The sequence below is a fragment of the Talpa occidentalis genome, unplaced genomic scaffold, assembly GCF_014898055.3.
Source record: "Talpa occidentalis isolate TD23 unplaced genomic scaffold, MPIMG_talOcc4v2.1 talOcc4.13, whole genome shotgun sequence".
NCBI lineage: Eukaryota > Metazoa > Chordata > Mammalia > Eulipotyphla > Talpidae > Talpa > Talpa occidentalis.
The window spans coordinates 101700809-101713827 of NW_023601322.1; the positions used below are offsets into that span (position 1 = coordinate 101700809).

Genomic DNA, 13019 nt, shown 5'->3' on the forward strand with positions numbered 1-13019 from the left:
ACTGTTTCACATGTTCCCCACCTCCCGGAGGCGGTGAACATGCAAGCCCAGGCTCAACTCCTGGAAGGTTCTAGAAAACTGGTGTTCATTTAAAACCCAGGGCACTCAACTGCCATATACCCGAAGTCTTCTCCAGAACAATTCCTGCCCTTTTGGTGAACTTGACCTTGAAATGGCAGGCGTTGGCTCATAGAATTGTACTTCTCAAGAGCGGGGCCAGGACATGATTTTACCAGGAGGCGGTTGGGGGTGACACGCTTGCTGGGCCTGGTGCAGGCGCTTAGGGCCATTCCCAGCAGGGCTGGCTTTGGGATAACTCGCCAGCCCCTGTCCACATTCATTAGCCTGGATTTGTCTACAAATAAGCACTTTTCCCCCTCACTTGACCCACTTTAAAAAAAAAAAAGTGGGCTCAACAATTATATTTAAAATTTTGTTTATGCATACAAGAATGGGGGTGTAGGCCAAGGGTGGGGGGGGGTGATGAGAGAACTCACCCGAGATAGAGTGGGGAGCAAAACAGGCGGATCCACTGTAATACACTGCTGCGGAAGCAGCAGGGAGACAGGAGAGGTCAGGGAGCTGCGCCACGTGGGTCAGCTCCCTGGCCGGGGGATAGAACTCAGGCCACAGTGGCTGGAGATAGCTTCATTGTGCTGAGACTTAACCACTGTGCCCCCAGGGAGGTCCCTGGAGAAAGCTGTTCTTAAGTTAATAGGCAAGACCCTGACGTGCTGCGTGGAGTCCCTGAGCTGGCAGTAGACATGGCTCAGCCATCTGCCCTGCCTCCATCTTCCCTTTAAAAACAAAGATGAGAATGAAATAAACCAAAGAAATGACAACTTCCACACATGTGCAGAAATGATTTTTATGTTAAACGATTCCTTAATGAGTTGACAGTTATTCATGTGAGAGTCCTGCAAGCAGATTTAAGACTGTCACTAGCCTTGTACTTGATTAGATTTAGGATTTATATACAAAACACCCCAGAGTAGGTCACTACAGGTCTACGAGGCTGTGAACTGTGCGAGCCCCTCCAGTCTGGCTGCGCCCGTCAGGCCACATGATGGGTGGGGACGTCTTTCCTGAATTTAAAATTTTACAACTGTTCGAATGCTGCAAGAGAAGAAAGTCATAAACAGGCTGTGAATGGCATCTTTTCTTGGAGGACCACAAAAACTGTAATTGTGCGCCTTTCTCTCAGCATTAATCTCAGTCATTACTTGTTCTATAACACCCAGCCACAGAGGAAGCTCACCTCTTTCCCGCATGCAGCAGGTCAAAGGCTTTGTTAATTTGGTCAAAAGGAAGAGTGTGAGTCACAAATTCGTCGACTTTTATCTTTTTGGACATATATTCAGACACCAGCTTTGGGACGCTTTCCACACTCTTCCATCCTGAAAGAGATCAGACTTACCCTGTTATAACAAACCTCTAGGGTCAAGTCAGTGGGTGACACAAAGACATTTCAGAAGGCGAATTTCATAACTCAAAGAGGAATGACAATCTTAGAAATTCAGCAGAGAGGATGGTATTAGAGCACATCAGTAGTTAGGGGGAAAAAATTGTCTGAGTGTAGTTTCTATGTTCATATTAACTACAATTTCATTAAGGTTTTCTAGCCAGTTAAGACTAACGACCCAGGGCAGAACTCCAAGTCTTCAGACAAGCTTCTTTAGGTCCACGACCATTAAGGATTTCCGTAATCATTAAACTCTAGGAAGAAAAGATTTGATGTGACACATGACTTTCTTTGCTTTGAAATTCAATAGGGAAATAGGAACATTTCAAAACACAAAACTATGGCCCTATAAAAGTAAAGTAGGAAATCCTTAGCTATATACGATTTTATTTCATTATTTGTTTTTTACTAGTCAGGCATTCTGCTTATTTGGCTTCATAATTACAAAAGTGTGTCCTGCCAGGCACAGCACCTCTCTTGTTCCGGTCACCAGCTATCCCATGGGGCAGTCTCAGGCTCCCGGGCATAGCTCTGGGGCCGGCCAAGCCGCAGGCCAGCACACCTGCTCAGGAAGGCTCCTGCAGCATGCCCAGGGGCATGGTGTGCCCAGGTGTCTGTTCAAGTGGGAAAGTGGTGGCACGGCAGGGCAGGGGTGCTGGCCTGACCCCGGGAAGAATCCCTTCTGGTGGGGCAGCCTGGTGGTGGGGGCTAGGGAAGGGCACAGAGGATTTTAAACAGTATCACAGACTTCAACTTTTCACTAAAAAAACAAAAACCTGATAAATCAGCAAAGAAGTTTTCCCACCTTTGAAACCAGGGATGTTTGGGGCCATATTTTAAACCTGTCCTTATATCCCCTGCCAATTATCTTTTCCCTTATAAATTGGGGGGCATTTCCGTTTTCCCTTAAACGGCCTTGCAACTTCACATGTCACCACTACTCTCTCTGTGGGCTGTATTTTAGAGGCTCAAGCTTTTCCCACTCCGCGTGGGAGGGCGAGGCTGCGGTGAGAGCTGACCACCGCCCAGCTCAGCCCCATGCGTGGAGATGCTCACGGAGATGGTGGGTAGAGGCCCCTACGGAGAGAGCAGCAGGCACAGCTCATTCTCCAGGGCTCTGCAGAGGGGGACAGAGGGCATGACGTCTCCTCTGGCAAATGCTGTAATCTGAAGAAGGAAAACATATTCTGAGGCCCTTCCTCTTCCCGAGCTGAGCACACAGGAGGAAGCTCTCCAGCGTGGGCCTTCCAGCCTGGAGTCCTGCTCTCTAGAAGGTGTCGGCACCGGCCAAGGCCACAGCAGCACGCGTGGCTGGCGTTTCTGTTTGCTTATTCCAGCCCTGCTTTGTCATTGTGTGGAAGTGGCTCTGGCTTCGGAAGCCAACCGAGCCCCCAGCCCCAGAGGTGAGACCCTTCTGTTAAGGTGACACTGCATGCAGCGAGTTAGGATCAAAAAGTAGCCCCTGAAGACTCTTGTTGGAACAAGAAAACTCTCCTGGGATTAAAACCCTGCCAGTGGAAATAACCAGAGAGAAAATGTACCCACGGCCTACCACATTACCAGCATGTTACCTCCAAAAGCAGTGCCTTTCCAGGTGCGGCCGGTCACCAGCTGGAAGGGCCGGGTGGCGATCTCCTCTCCGGAAGCTGCTACCCCGACCACCACACTGACGCCCCAGCCTTTGTGGCAGGCCTCCAGGGCCGCTCTCTGCAGGGACAGGCCATGGTGCATGCGTCAGTGCCCTCGCGGGGACATCGGCTCCCCAGAGACCCCGGTCACTGGCTGCCCTGGTGACAGTGTCACTGGCTTTCCGGGGAGAGACCAGGCCCGTGCTGGGGCCAAGGCAGACGTGGCATCGACCCCACCCTCAACCAGCGCAGCCTGGGGAGATGCTTTGTTCTCGCTGGGGCCAAACACAGCTGGCCCGGTGTGGGAGGAACCAGGTCCCGGCAGCTGGCAAACGTAGCACTGACGCCTCCAAGCCCCATACGCCCAAAGATTCGCTGTTTTTGACAGGAAATCCCAGCTCAAAATTCTAAAGACTTTAACAAAAGCAGCAAGTGGATAAATAAAAGCAACATTTTGCTTCTGGTCTGCTCTGTGTCAAGCAGGAGCTGTTACTACCAGCACCCTACAAGGAGGACTGAGGTTCAGAGGGCTGCAGTCACTGCCTGCCCAAGGCCACTGTGCCAGCCGCCCACGCTGCCTCTTCCTTTACAGAGGCACATTCTAAGGCTGACCATACCCTGAAAGGCAGAGGAACGCCTTTCTTCATTGTCCCCCCACCGTTCTTGTATCACTCCCCACTTGCGGATCAAGTATTTATTTTCCCCTCCTGTTAGAGTAATTCTCAGCAAGAGACTTTCTCTTTGCAAAACCAAAACAACTTTTCATCTAATTAAGGAAACTGCACTTAAAAAGGCAGCAGCACCTAATGAGGACCGGGCCCCCCTCGCTCACCATGACCTTCACATTCCCGATGCACTCGAAGGAGTAGTCCACACCCCCGTCGGTCATCTCCACCAGCACCTCCTGCATGGGCTTGCTGAAGTCCTGGGGGCTGATACATTCAGAAGCACCAAACTCCTTGGCCCTCGCGAACTTGTCTTTATTGATATCCACACCAATGATGCGGGACGCACCGGCCACCTTACAGCCCATGATGACCGCCAGCCCGACGCCTCCCAGACCAAAGACAGCACAGGTCGAGCCTGGTTCCACCTGATTAAAAGAGAGACCATAAAACGCTCTTCCCACAAGAGCCAGGGGGATCACTGGCTGCTTAAAGACCAGGCTTAAAGTTTTACGCTTCCAGCGAAGCTTGTGTGAGGGAGAAACACGCCGGCCACCCGCTCACCTTGGCGGTGTTCACAGCAGCACCATAGCCAGTCGAGATGCCACAGCCCAGAAGGCAGACTTTATCCAAGGGAGCTGAAGGGTCAATTTTAGCAACTGAGATATCAGCTACAACTGTGTATTCAGAAAACGTGCTGGTTCCCATGTAATGCAGGACTGTCTTGCCTTTGCAAGTAAATCTGCTGGTGCCATCTGGCATTAATCCTTTCCCTTGAGTCACTCTAAAGAACAAAGGAAAAAGGCAGAGTTGAACCAGATTTCCTCAAAACCACAAGAAAAAGAAACCAGCTTAAAAAACAATGTTAAACAGATGTGTGCTAAATGTGAAAGTCCAGTTTCTGATACGTCTAGTAATGATTTAGTATCTTTCAAGAATGCTCTTCTGGGAAAAGTTTCAAGAGATTTATAGTCTTCCCTACCCCAAAAGTAAGTAGCCTTCTGGATCCTACAGTCAGAGTATAGAAATCATTGTCACAGGTACGATTTATAGATCTGATGAAAAAAAATAATTTTATTTTTAAAGATTTTTTTTTTTATTTACACAAAAGCTGGGGTACAGGCCAGAGGTGCGGGAGGGTGAGAGGACCCACCAGAGGCAGAGTAGGGAGCAGAACAGGCAGACTGATGAAATACACTGCTGAGGGGAGCAGCGGGAGAGACAGGAGAGGTCTGCTGTGCCATGTGGGATTTTCGTCGGCCGGCCAGGATGAAACCTGCACTGTAGAGGCTGCGGACAGCTTCACAGTGCAGCACTCAACCCGCTGTGCCACCGGGGAGGCCCGAAAATTATTTTAAAACTCCATCATAAAACTGAGCAAGTATTATTTCATCAAGTGTAACACACATTCACTATCCACAGAAGGAGAGATTACAGTCAGTTATCCAGATTGGATGATGAAACCAGATGGCCAAACTGGCTAATTTAGATCTTCAAAAGGCCTTTCTGAGAAGTGACACAGTCCCAAGTTTTCAAGTTATCTTTTCTCTGTAATTGGTTTGTTTGCCCAGGGAGGGGAAGGCAACAGATATGAAAAATGTTAACCAAACTATGTTCAAGATTCTCGGGCCTCCCTGGTGGCGCAAGGTATGAAGCACTGCACTATGAAGTCATCCACAGCCTCTGCAGCACGAGTTCGATCCCCGGCTGGCCAGGGAGATACCCACATGGTGTGGCAGACCTCTCTTGTCTTGCCCGCTGCTCCCCGCAGCAGTGTATTTCGTCAGTCTGCCTCTTCTGTTCCCCACTCTGTCTCTGGTGAACCCTCTCGCCCCCTACGCCTCTGGCCTTTTGTATGCATAAATCCTCTCACCCCAGTTCTTGTATGCATAAATAAATCTTTAAAAAAAAAATTGTGAAGCATTCCATTTGAAAAAAAAAAAACTTACTGGGATCTAGCTTTGACAAAACTAATGGCATGTTACACAATAATTGGAATCTTTTTAAAATAATACAATGTATTTATTTTTGTGTAGAAGAGCTGGGGTGCAGGTCAGAGGTGCTGGGGGTAGGTGAGAGGACTCATGAGACAGAGTGGGGAGCAGAAGAGCTGGATCAACTGAAACACTGCTGAAGGGCACAGTGGGGAGACAGGAGAGGTCTGCTGCGCCCTGTGGGTCAGCACCCTGGCTGAATTTTTTTTTTTTTTGGTCAGTGGCGTTAGAAAACAAATGCAAAAACATCCTGTACACTGATGGTAGGAGTGAATCCTATACCTCAGAAATTCCATTCCTGGGCTTCCCTGGTGGCTCAGGGGTTAAAGTCTCAGCACTATGACGCTATCACCAGCCTCTGCAGCACGAGTTCAATTCCCGGCCAGGAAGCTGATCGACCCGGCAAAGCAGACCTCTCCTGTGTCCCTGCTGCTTCCCTCAGCAGTGTGTTTTAGTGGATCTGCCTGTTCTGCTTCCCACTCTGTCTCTGGTGGATCCTCTCACCCCTGCACCTCTGGCCTGCAACCCAGTTCTTGTATGCATAAATAAATAAATCTTTAAAAACAAAAAAAGAAATTCCATTCCTAGGAAAACACCAAGAAGGGGGAACTGTTCGCCACAAACAGGTAAGAGGGACACGGGGACTAATGTTCACAGCTTTGCTCACAACAGCCAGAACAAGGACAGCTTCAATGTCCAGAACAGGAGAGCGGGTGAGCAGCTATGTCTGGGATGGAGCATGACTGAAAGAAAAGGGAACTGAGGTGCAGAGGAGCCTGGACACATCTCACAGATGTTGTGAATGAGAGAAACCAAGCAAAAAGCAATCACATGCTTATACTTGCCTGAAGGCCTACAGTGAAGAAGTCAGAACAGTGGGTACTTGAGGGACATGGAGTTGGAGGAAATGAAGGACTTTGGGAGGTGCCGGAGTGCTCCCTATCTTGGTCTGGGTGGTGGTAGTACCCATTAGGTGTGTATATATTTTCTTAAATTTTTTTTTAAATAGAGGCATGTTTTATTTATTTATTTGTTTTGCTTTGTTTATACATGCACTGGGTACAGTCAGAAGCGCGGGAGGGTGAGAGGATTCCCCAGAGCCAGAGCAGGGAGCAGAACAGGCAGAAGGACCGAAGGACACTGCTGAGGGGAGCAGTGGGCGGCAGGAGAGGTCTGTGCACCATGTGGGACCCTCGCCTGGCAGCCGGGGACCGAACCGGCGCTGTGGAGGCTACGGGCAGCTTCGCAACCCAGCGCTCAATTGCTGAGCCACCGGGGAGGCCCTAGGTGTGTATATTTATAAAAATTCATTGATGTGTACATTGAAGATTTGCATACTCTATGTACATTCTTTTGTGAAATAAAAAATTAAAAAGAGGAACAATGATAAGTTTTTAAATCCCTCAAAGAATCAGTCCTTTAAGTGCTGTTAACCTCACGACAATGAAATAGCTCTCTCTTTTATTGTCTCTTCTATTCTTCCCAGTAACAGTAAGAGGTAGTTTTATTATTTCAATTTCAAAGGGCAATAAAATGGCTCAAAGTTAATTTAATTTCTTAAGTATGTCCTTCCCTGCTACATATATATATATATTTTTAAGATTTATTAATTTATTTATACAAGCACTGGGTACAGTCAGCGGCACAGGAGGGTGAGAGAATTCACCAGAGCCAGAGCGGGGAACAGAACAGGCAGACTGACAAAACACACTGCTGAGGGGAGCAGTGGGCGTGGCAGGAGAGGTCTGTGCACCATGTGGGACCCTCGCCAGTGGCTGGGGATCGAACTGGTGCTGCAGAGCCTGTGGGCAGCCTCGCAGCCCAGCGCTCAACAGCTGAGCCACCAGGGGAGGCCCACTGCTACATATTTTACAAATTCAGCCTAGTTTTATGGAAAGCGGACAGGTTCAGAAAATTCTGTATCTTTTTTTTAAATTTAAAAAAAAAATGTTTTTTTTAAACTCCTTTAGTTTTATTTATTTTTTAAAAGATTTATTTATTTATTTATACAAGCACTGGGTACAGTCAGAAGCGCGGGAGGGTGAGAGGATTCCCCAGAGCCAGAGCGGGGAGCAGAGCAGGCAGAAGGACCGAAGGACACTGCTGAGGGGAGCAGTGGGCGGTAGGAGAGGTCTGCGCGCCATGTGGGACCCTCCTCCAGTGGCCAGGGAGCAGCGGGGATCGAACCGGCACTGCCAAGGCTGCGGGCAGCTTCGCAACCCAGTGCTCAACCGCTGCGCCACTGGGGAAGCCCTAAAAAAATTTTTTTTTTTAGGATTTATTTTATTTATATAAGAACTCGGGTACAGGCCAGATGTGCGGAAGAGTGAGAGGATTCACCAGAGACAGAGTGGTGAACGGAACAGGTAGGATGACCGAAATGCACTGCTGAGGGGAGCAGTGGGGTAAGACAGGAGAGGTCTGTCACGCCATGTGTTGCTCCATGGCTGGCAGGGATCTAACTGGCACTGCAGAGGCTGTGGACAGCTTCACAGCGCTGGGGACAACTGCCTGCGCCACCAGGGAGGCCCAAATTCTGTATCTTTTAAAAACTGATGATACTGGACAAACTACTTAACTTCTGAGGTGTGATTTCCTCATCTATGAGAATGACATTTTAAATAATGGAAGTGAGGGTACTATCAAATAGAATAATTCATGTAAAATGCTTTGTATACACTGCCACACAATTACATATTATCATTGATAATATGACTTTTAACGTTAAAATAAATACTAAACCTTATTTTCTGGCAAAGGTTCGTTTTAGGATTTAGACAAAATTTGCATTCTCCGCACTGTGGGATGTAAAGTGGGATAACAGTATCACCTGGAAAACAAATGCAAAGACGTTATCCCAAGTAGACAGAACCTGTTTCTAAACAAACAAAATTCTCCAAAATTTCTATTCCCGTCAACCCACGCGCCTTTACAAAGTTAACTTCAAGGCTCAGAATTGCATGATGTCATTTGAACAATGCCTGACATTGCAAAAAATTTAAAACTTTAATTTTTAAAATAATTTTTAAATTTTTTTTACATCATTGTTCATTTTTAAACAATATTTGCTTCCCCCACCCCCAGGTGTAGTCCCCATAGAGTTTCCTTCACCAATGCACCTGTGCACCATCACCTCAGTCCCCTGTGCTCTTCCTTCCCTGCCTCTGATCCCTCTCCCTCCTCCTCCCCTGCAGGATGTCTCTGATTTATAATTGTCTGTTAAAAATTTAAAACTTTAAATGAAACTCCTAATAACTGGAGAATAGAGATCATATTTCACTTATCTGACTTACTGATGCATCTTTAAAATCTTGCTTAACTTGGCAAAAATGACTGTGGAAATGAATAACTGTCTTCACATCAGAGAGAAGGAAACGCTCAAATATTTGTGCTTTCCAGAGGACGAATTAATCAATCTTGGCAACTCACTTAGGTGATAACTTGTTCAAAGTTTGTCAGAAATATTATTTCCCAGTAGAAATAAGCCAAAATCATGTAAGTGGTTCAAATACTCTCTCACCTGCCTTCAGCTTAGTCACTCCTTCACCAACACTCTCCACAATGCCAGCACCTTCATGCCCCAAGATTACCGGAAAGCTTCCCTCCGGGTCAGCCCCACTCAGGGTATAGGCGTCGGTGTGGCAGACAGCTGTGGCGATGATCTGTCAGGAGTTTAAGTAAGAGCATGTGAGTCTGTGCAGGCAGCGCCTCTAGGCATTGTGGGAAAGGCACTTGTACTTGATACCGTATTTTATTGATTCTCTTTAAAATCTGCACTGCTTACAATCTATGACATCTAGTTAAGATTGGCAGCATTTTTTAAAGTGTCATATAAAAGTGATGGTACATTTATATGCCATGAACATGGTTCTTCTATGCTCCTTTGTTAGTGAATGTTAGCAAGAGAAGATGGAACATGAGTAGGAACAATTTGGCAATTATACTTAAATAAACAATTTAATAAAGAATAACTTAATACTTAATGTAGCAATTTCAACTTAAATAAGCCCTTTACCACCAAAAGCAGAGAAAAGAAAAAGTCTTAGGGTTTATATCTGTGCCTCTTACCTATCTAATTACATTGTGACATTTTTTGCTATTTCTGCAGCCCCGCTTCCATCCCCTGCCACCGGCGAGGTCCCACATGGCGTGCAGACCTCTCCTGCAGCTGGCTGCTCTCCTCAGCAGCGTATTTCGTCAGTCTGTTCCCCGCTCTGGCGAATTATCTCACCTTCCCGTGCTTCTGACTGTACCCAGTGCTTGTATAAATAAATACATAAATCTTAAAAAAAAAAAAAAATTTCTTTCTCAGGGCCACAATCAGGCTCATTTCTGAATTTTCTGAGTAACTTAAAGAAAAACATGCTTTTATTCGAAGATACCAGATTCCTCAGTCTGGGCTAGAAAGAACCTCAGAGCGTCATGTGGTACTGGGCTTCTCAGCCAGTGAGTGTGACCCCCGGGGGGGAGGAAAGGAGCTACCAGCTGTGCAGCTAGGGCAGAGTGGGGGTGCTGCCTCTAACAGCCCAGCAAAGACAGCTCATTTTTCCAGAATGTTAGTTTCTTTCAATGGTCAAGATCTGAAATTATTTTTTATATCAAAACAAGCACCGAGTGGAAAGCTGAAAACACCCACTGTCTGCCTTGGGTAATAGGCCCCTCTCCAGGGGCCACCTAGCTTCTCTGCTGCAGCAGAGGAGAAGGACCCCCGAGCCCAGCCTGTCTGCAGGGTCAGTTTACTTCAAAGCACACTAAGCAAGCTGGTGGCACTTGCTTACTGCTGCAGTCAACCAGGAACCTCTTCCTTTTAAAACAAGACTGAGGATTACTTCTTTTTCTCTTGTTTACACTGTGTCGGCAGACATTTTCAGTGGTGGAAGCAGTGGAGAAGCACCTGCAGCCACCTTACACCCAGGCCATGGAAGGTAACAACCTTGGTCCTTGGGAAAGGCTGATCAGCCTGACATCAGAGCCACTGAGATGTCAGTGCTGCAAAGAGAGGATAACGCGGGAGGAAGATGTTGGGGCTCCATGGCTGGATACCTTTCAGTTCCTTCTGGACACTGCCCATTGGGACTCATCCTCTGCAGACTTCGGAGGAGTCACACATCCTAGACCTCACTGTAAGCTTCCCTTTCCAGTGCCGCAGATGCATCATTACCTTGATTCGGACTTCATGAGCCTTTGGGGGTGCCACCTCCACCTCCTCTATGGAGAGAGGTTTTCCAGCCTCCCAAGCAACTGCAGCCTTGCACTTGATGACCTGAAGTGGGGAAGGAGAGCAAGCATCTATCATTGGGCACTAACAATAATATACTCATGAGATTACATACGGTTACATACTGATGAATGCTGCTCTTAGAAGATGGAAGATGTAGAACAGATTCACAAGGAACACATGCCTCTAAGTGATAGGGAGAACAGTTTAATGTTTTTAGATTTCACATTAATAATATTCATTAAAAAAGATTTAACTGAGATGTTGACTTGGTCAAATATAAAAGCCTCTTGTAACTAAGATATTTTAGTATGCTATTAATAATTAATTTTATTAATGATGCTCTTGATGCACAAGTACAAGCACATTAAGCATCCAGGTTCTAAAGAGATTCTGGTTCAGAAGGTCAGGTGTGGGTGCAAGGAGTCTGAATACTGCTTTCAGCAACACTGGCTTAGTGAAAAATGCAAGGTGGAAAGGTGTATAAAGAACATCAGGATGGGGGAGCTTTGAAAAATGACATCTAGCCCCTTTAACCCATGGTTCCAATACAGAAGCCACTTGTCATATGGACTATTGAGATTTTGGAAAATGGCCAGCCTGAACTGTGCAGTTCAAACTAAGCAAGTGCACAACGTACCCAGATTTCGAAAACTTAGAACAACAACAACGACAAAATTTCAACATTATTTTAAAAATACTGGTTACATGTTGTGATATTATTTTAAATATACTGGATTGAATTTTAATGCCATTTTACTGTGACCTTAAAATTGCTATAGCATCTCATTGCTCTAGAGAAGAACTCATTACCGAGGATCAAGCACAATGAGAAAGAGTTTCATCAATTCACTTAACGCTTATGAAATGTGTTAGCAGAATAAAGGCTGCAAGCCTCTGGGTTACAGGACAGACCTGAAAGTTAATAATTTTTGAAACGTGTGATTTAAAGAGGGGGACAAAGTGCAGCAGAATGCAAAAAAGTGGAGAAAGATGGCGATTGGTTGTTGGGGGTGGGAGCTTAACTTTCAAGTGGGAAGCAGCGCTGAGGAATGGCAGTGCGACAAGGGTGACGCGAGCCTGAAACCCGGATCCGGCACGCGGAGGGCGACAGCGCGGGTGCCCCACGCGGCAGGACAGAGTGGGGGGGGCGAGCTGACGGGAGGGAGGCGAGCGTAGGCCGAGAGCAGATCCGGGCATGCTCGGGCAGGACCCAGCGCCCAGACCCCGCCCGCGTGAGGGGCTGTTCCCCTCCGCGCGCCGTCCATCGCCTCCGACGCCCCAGGCCCGATTCCAAGCCTGGGCGCGGCCTGGTCGAGCGCCGAGCCCGGCCCCCGCGCCGGCGGCCCCGCCGCGGCCGCTCCGCCGCGCCAGCGCCCGGGGGCGTCGCGGGCGCCTCCGAGGACGCTCGCGGGGTGACGCCGGCTGGTCGGGCTGCTCGGCGCCTCCCCGCTCTTTCCACGCCCGCTTCGCGTCAGAGCCCTTCCGGGACCGCAGGCGTCGCGATCAGCCCCGCGGACGCCCCCGCGTCACGGGCGCGCCCGCCCTCGCGCCCCGCCGGCCCGCGCGCGGCCGCTCCCCGGGAACCGCGGGCGTCGGGCCTCCCGCCCCCCGCGCCGAGCTACCTGCGGCGCCATGTCCTCGGGCCCCGTCGCCGGACGGACATCCGGGGAAGTGGCGGCGCGGCGGAGGCGGGCGCGGGGAAGGACGGGCGGGCGGAGACCGGGCCCCGGGGCGCGGCCGGGGCGGGCCGGGGCGGGGCCGGGGCGGGGCCGGGGCGGGGCCGGGGCGGGGCCGGGGCGGGGGGGCGTGGCGTGCGGGGGCAAAGCCGGCGCGGGGGCGTGGCTGAGGGTGGGGGCGTGACTGGCGCGGAGCCGTGGCTGCGGGCGCTGAGCGGGGGCAGCGGGGCGTGGCTGTGTGCGGGGCGTGTCTGAGCGCGGGGGCGTGTCTACGGGCGGGGGCGTGTCCGGCGGGGCGGGGGCGTGTCCGGCGGGGCGGGGGCGTGTCCGGCGCGGGCGGGGGCGTGTCCGGCGCGGGCGGGGGCGTGTCTGG

At 49.3% G+C, this 13019-nt stretch overlaps 1 protein-coding gene across 1 annotated transcript; it reads right to left on the reverse strand.

Moving 5' to 3' along the window:
* Positions 1–828: 828 nt before the first annotated feature.
* ADH5 (alcohol dehydrogenase 5 (class III), chi polypeptide) lies at positions 829–12664 on the reverse strand. The gene is made up of 9 exons (XM_037509652.2): positions 12593–12664; positions 10911–11012; positions 9270–9411; positions 8492–8579; positions 4320–4539; positions 3923–4183; positions 3034–3169; positions 1259–1397; positions 829–1116 (listed from the first exon to the last, which is right to left on the reverse strand). The coding sequence occupies exons 1-9, from the start codon at positions 12602–12604 to the stop codon at positions 1092–1094; spliced, it is 1125 nt and encodes a 374-aa protein (XP_037365549.1). The 5' UTR covers positions 12605–12664; the 3' UTR covers positions 829–1091.
* Between the last annotated feature and the right edge of the window lie 355 nt (positions 12665–13019).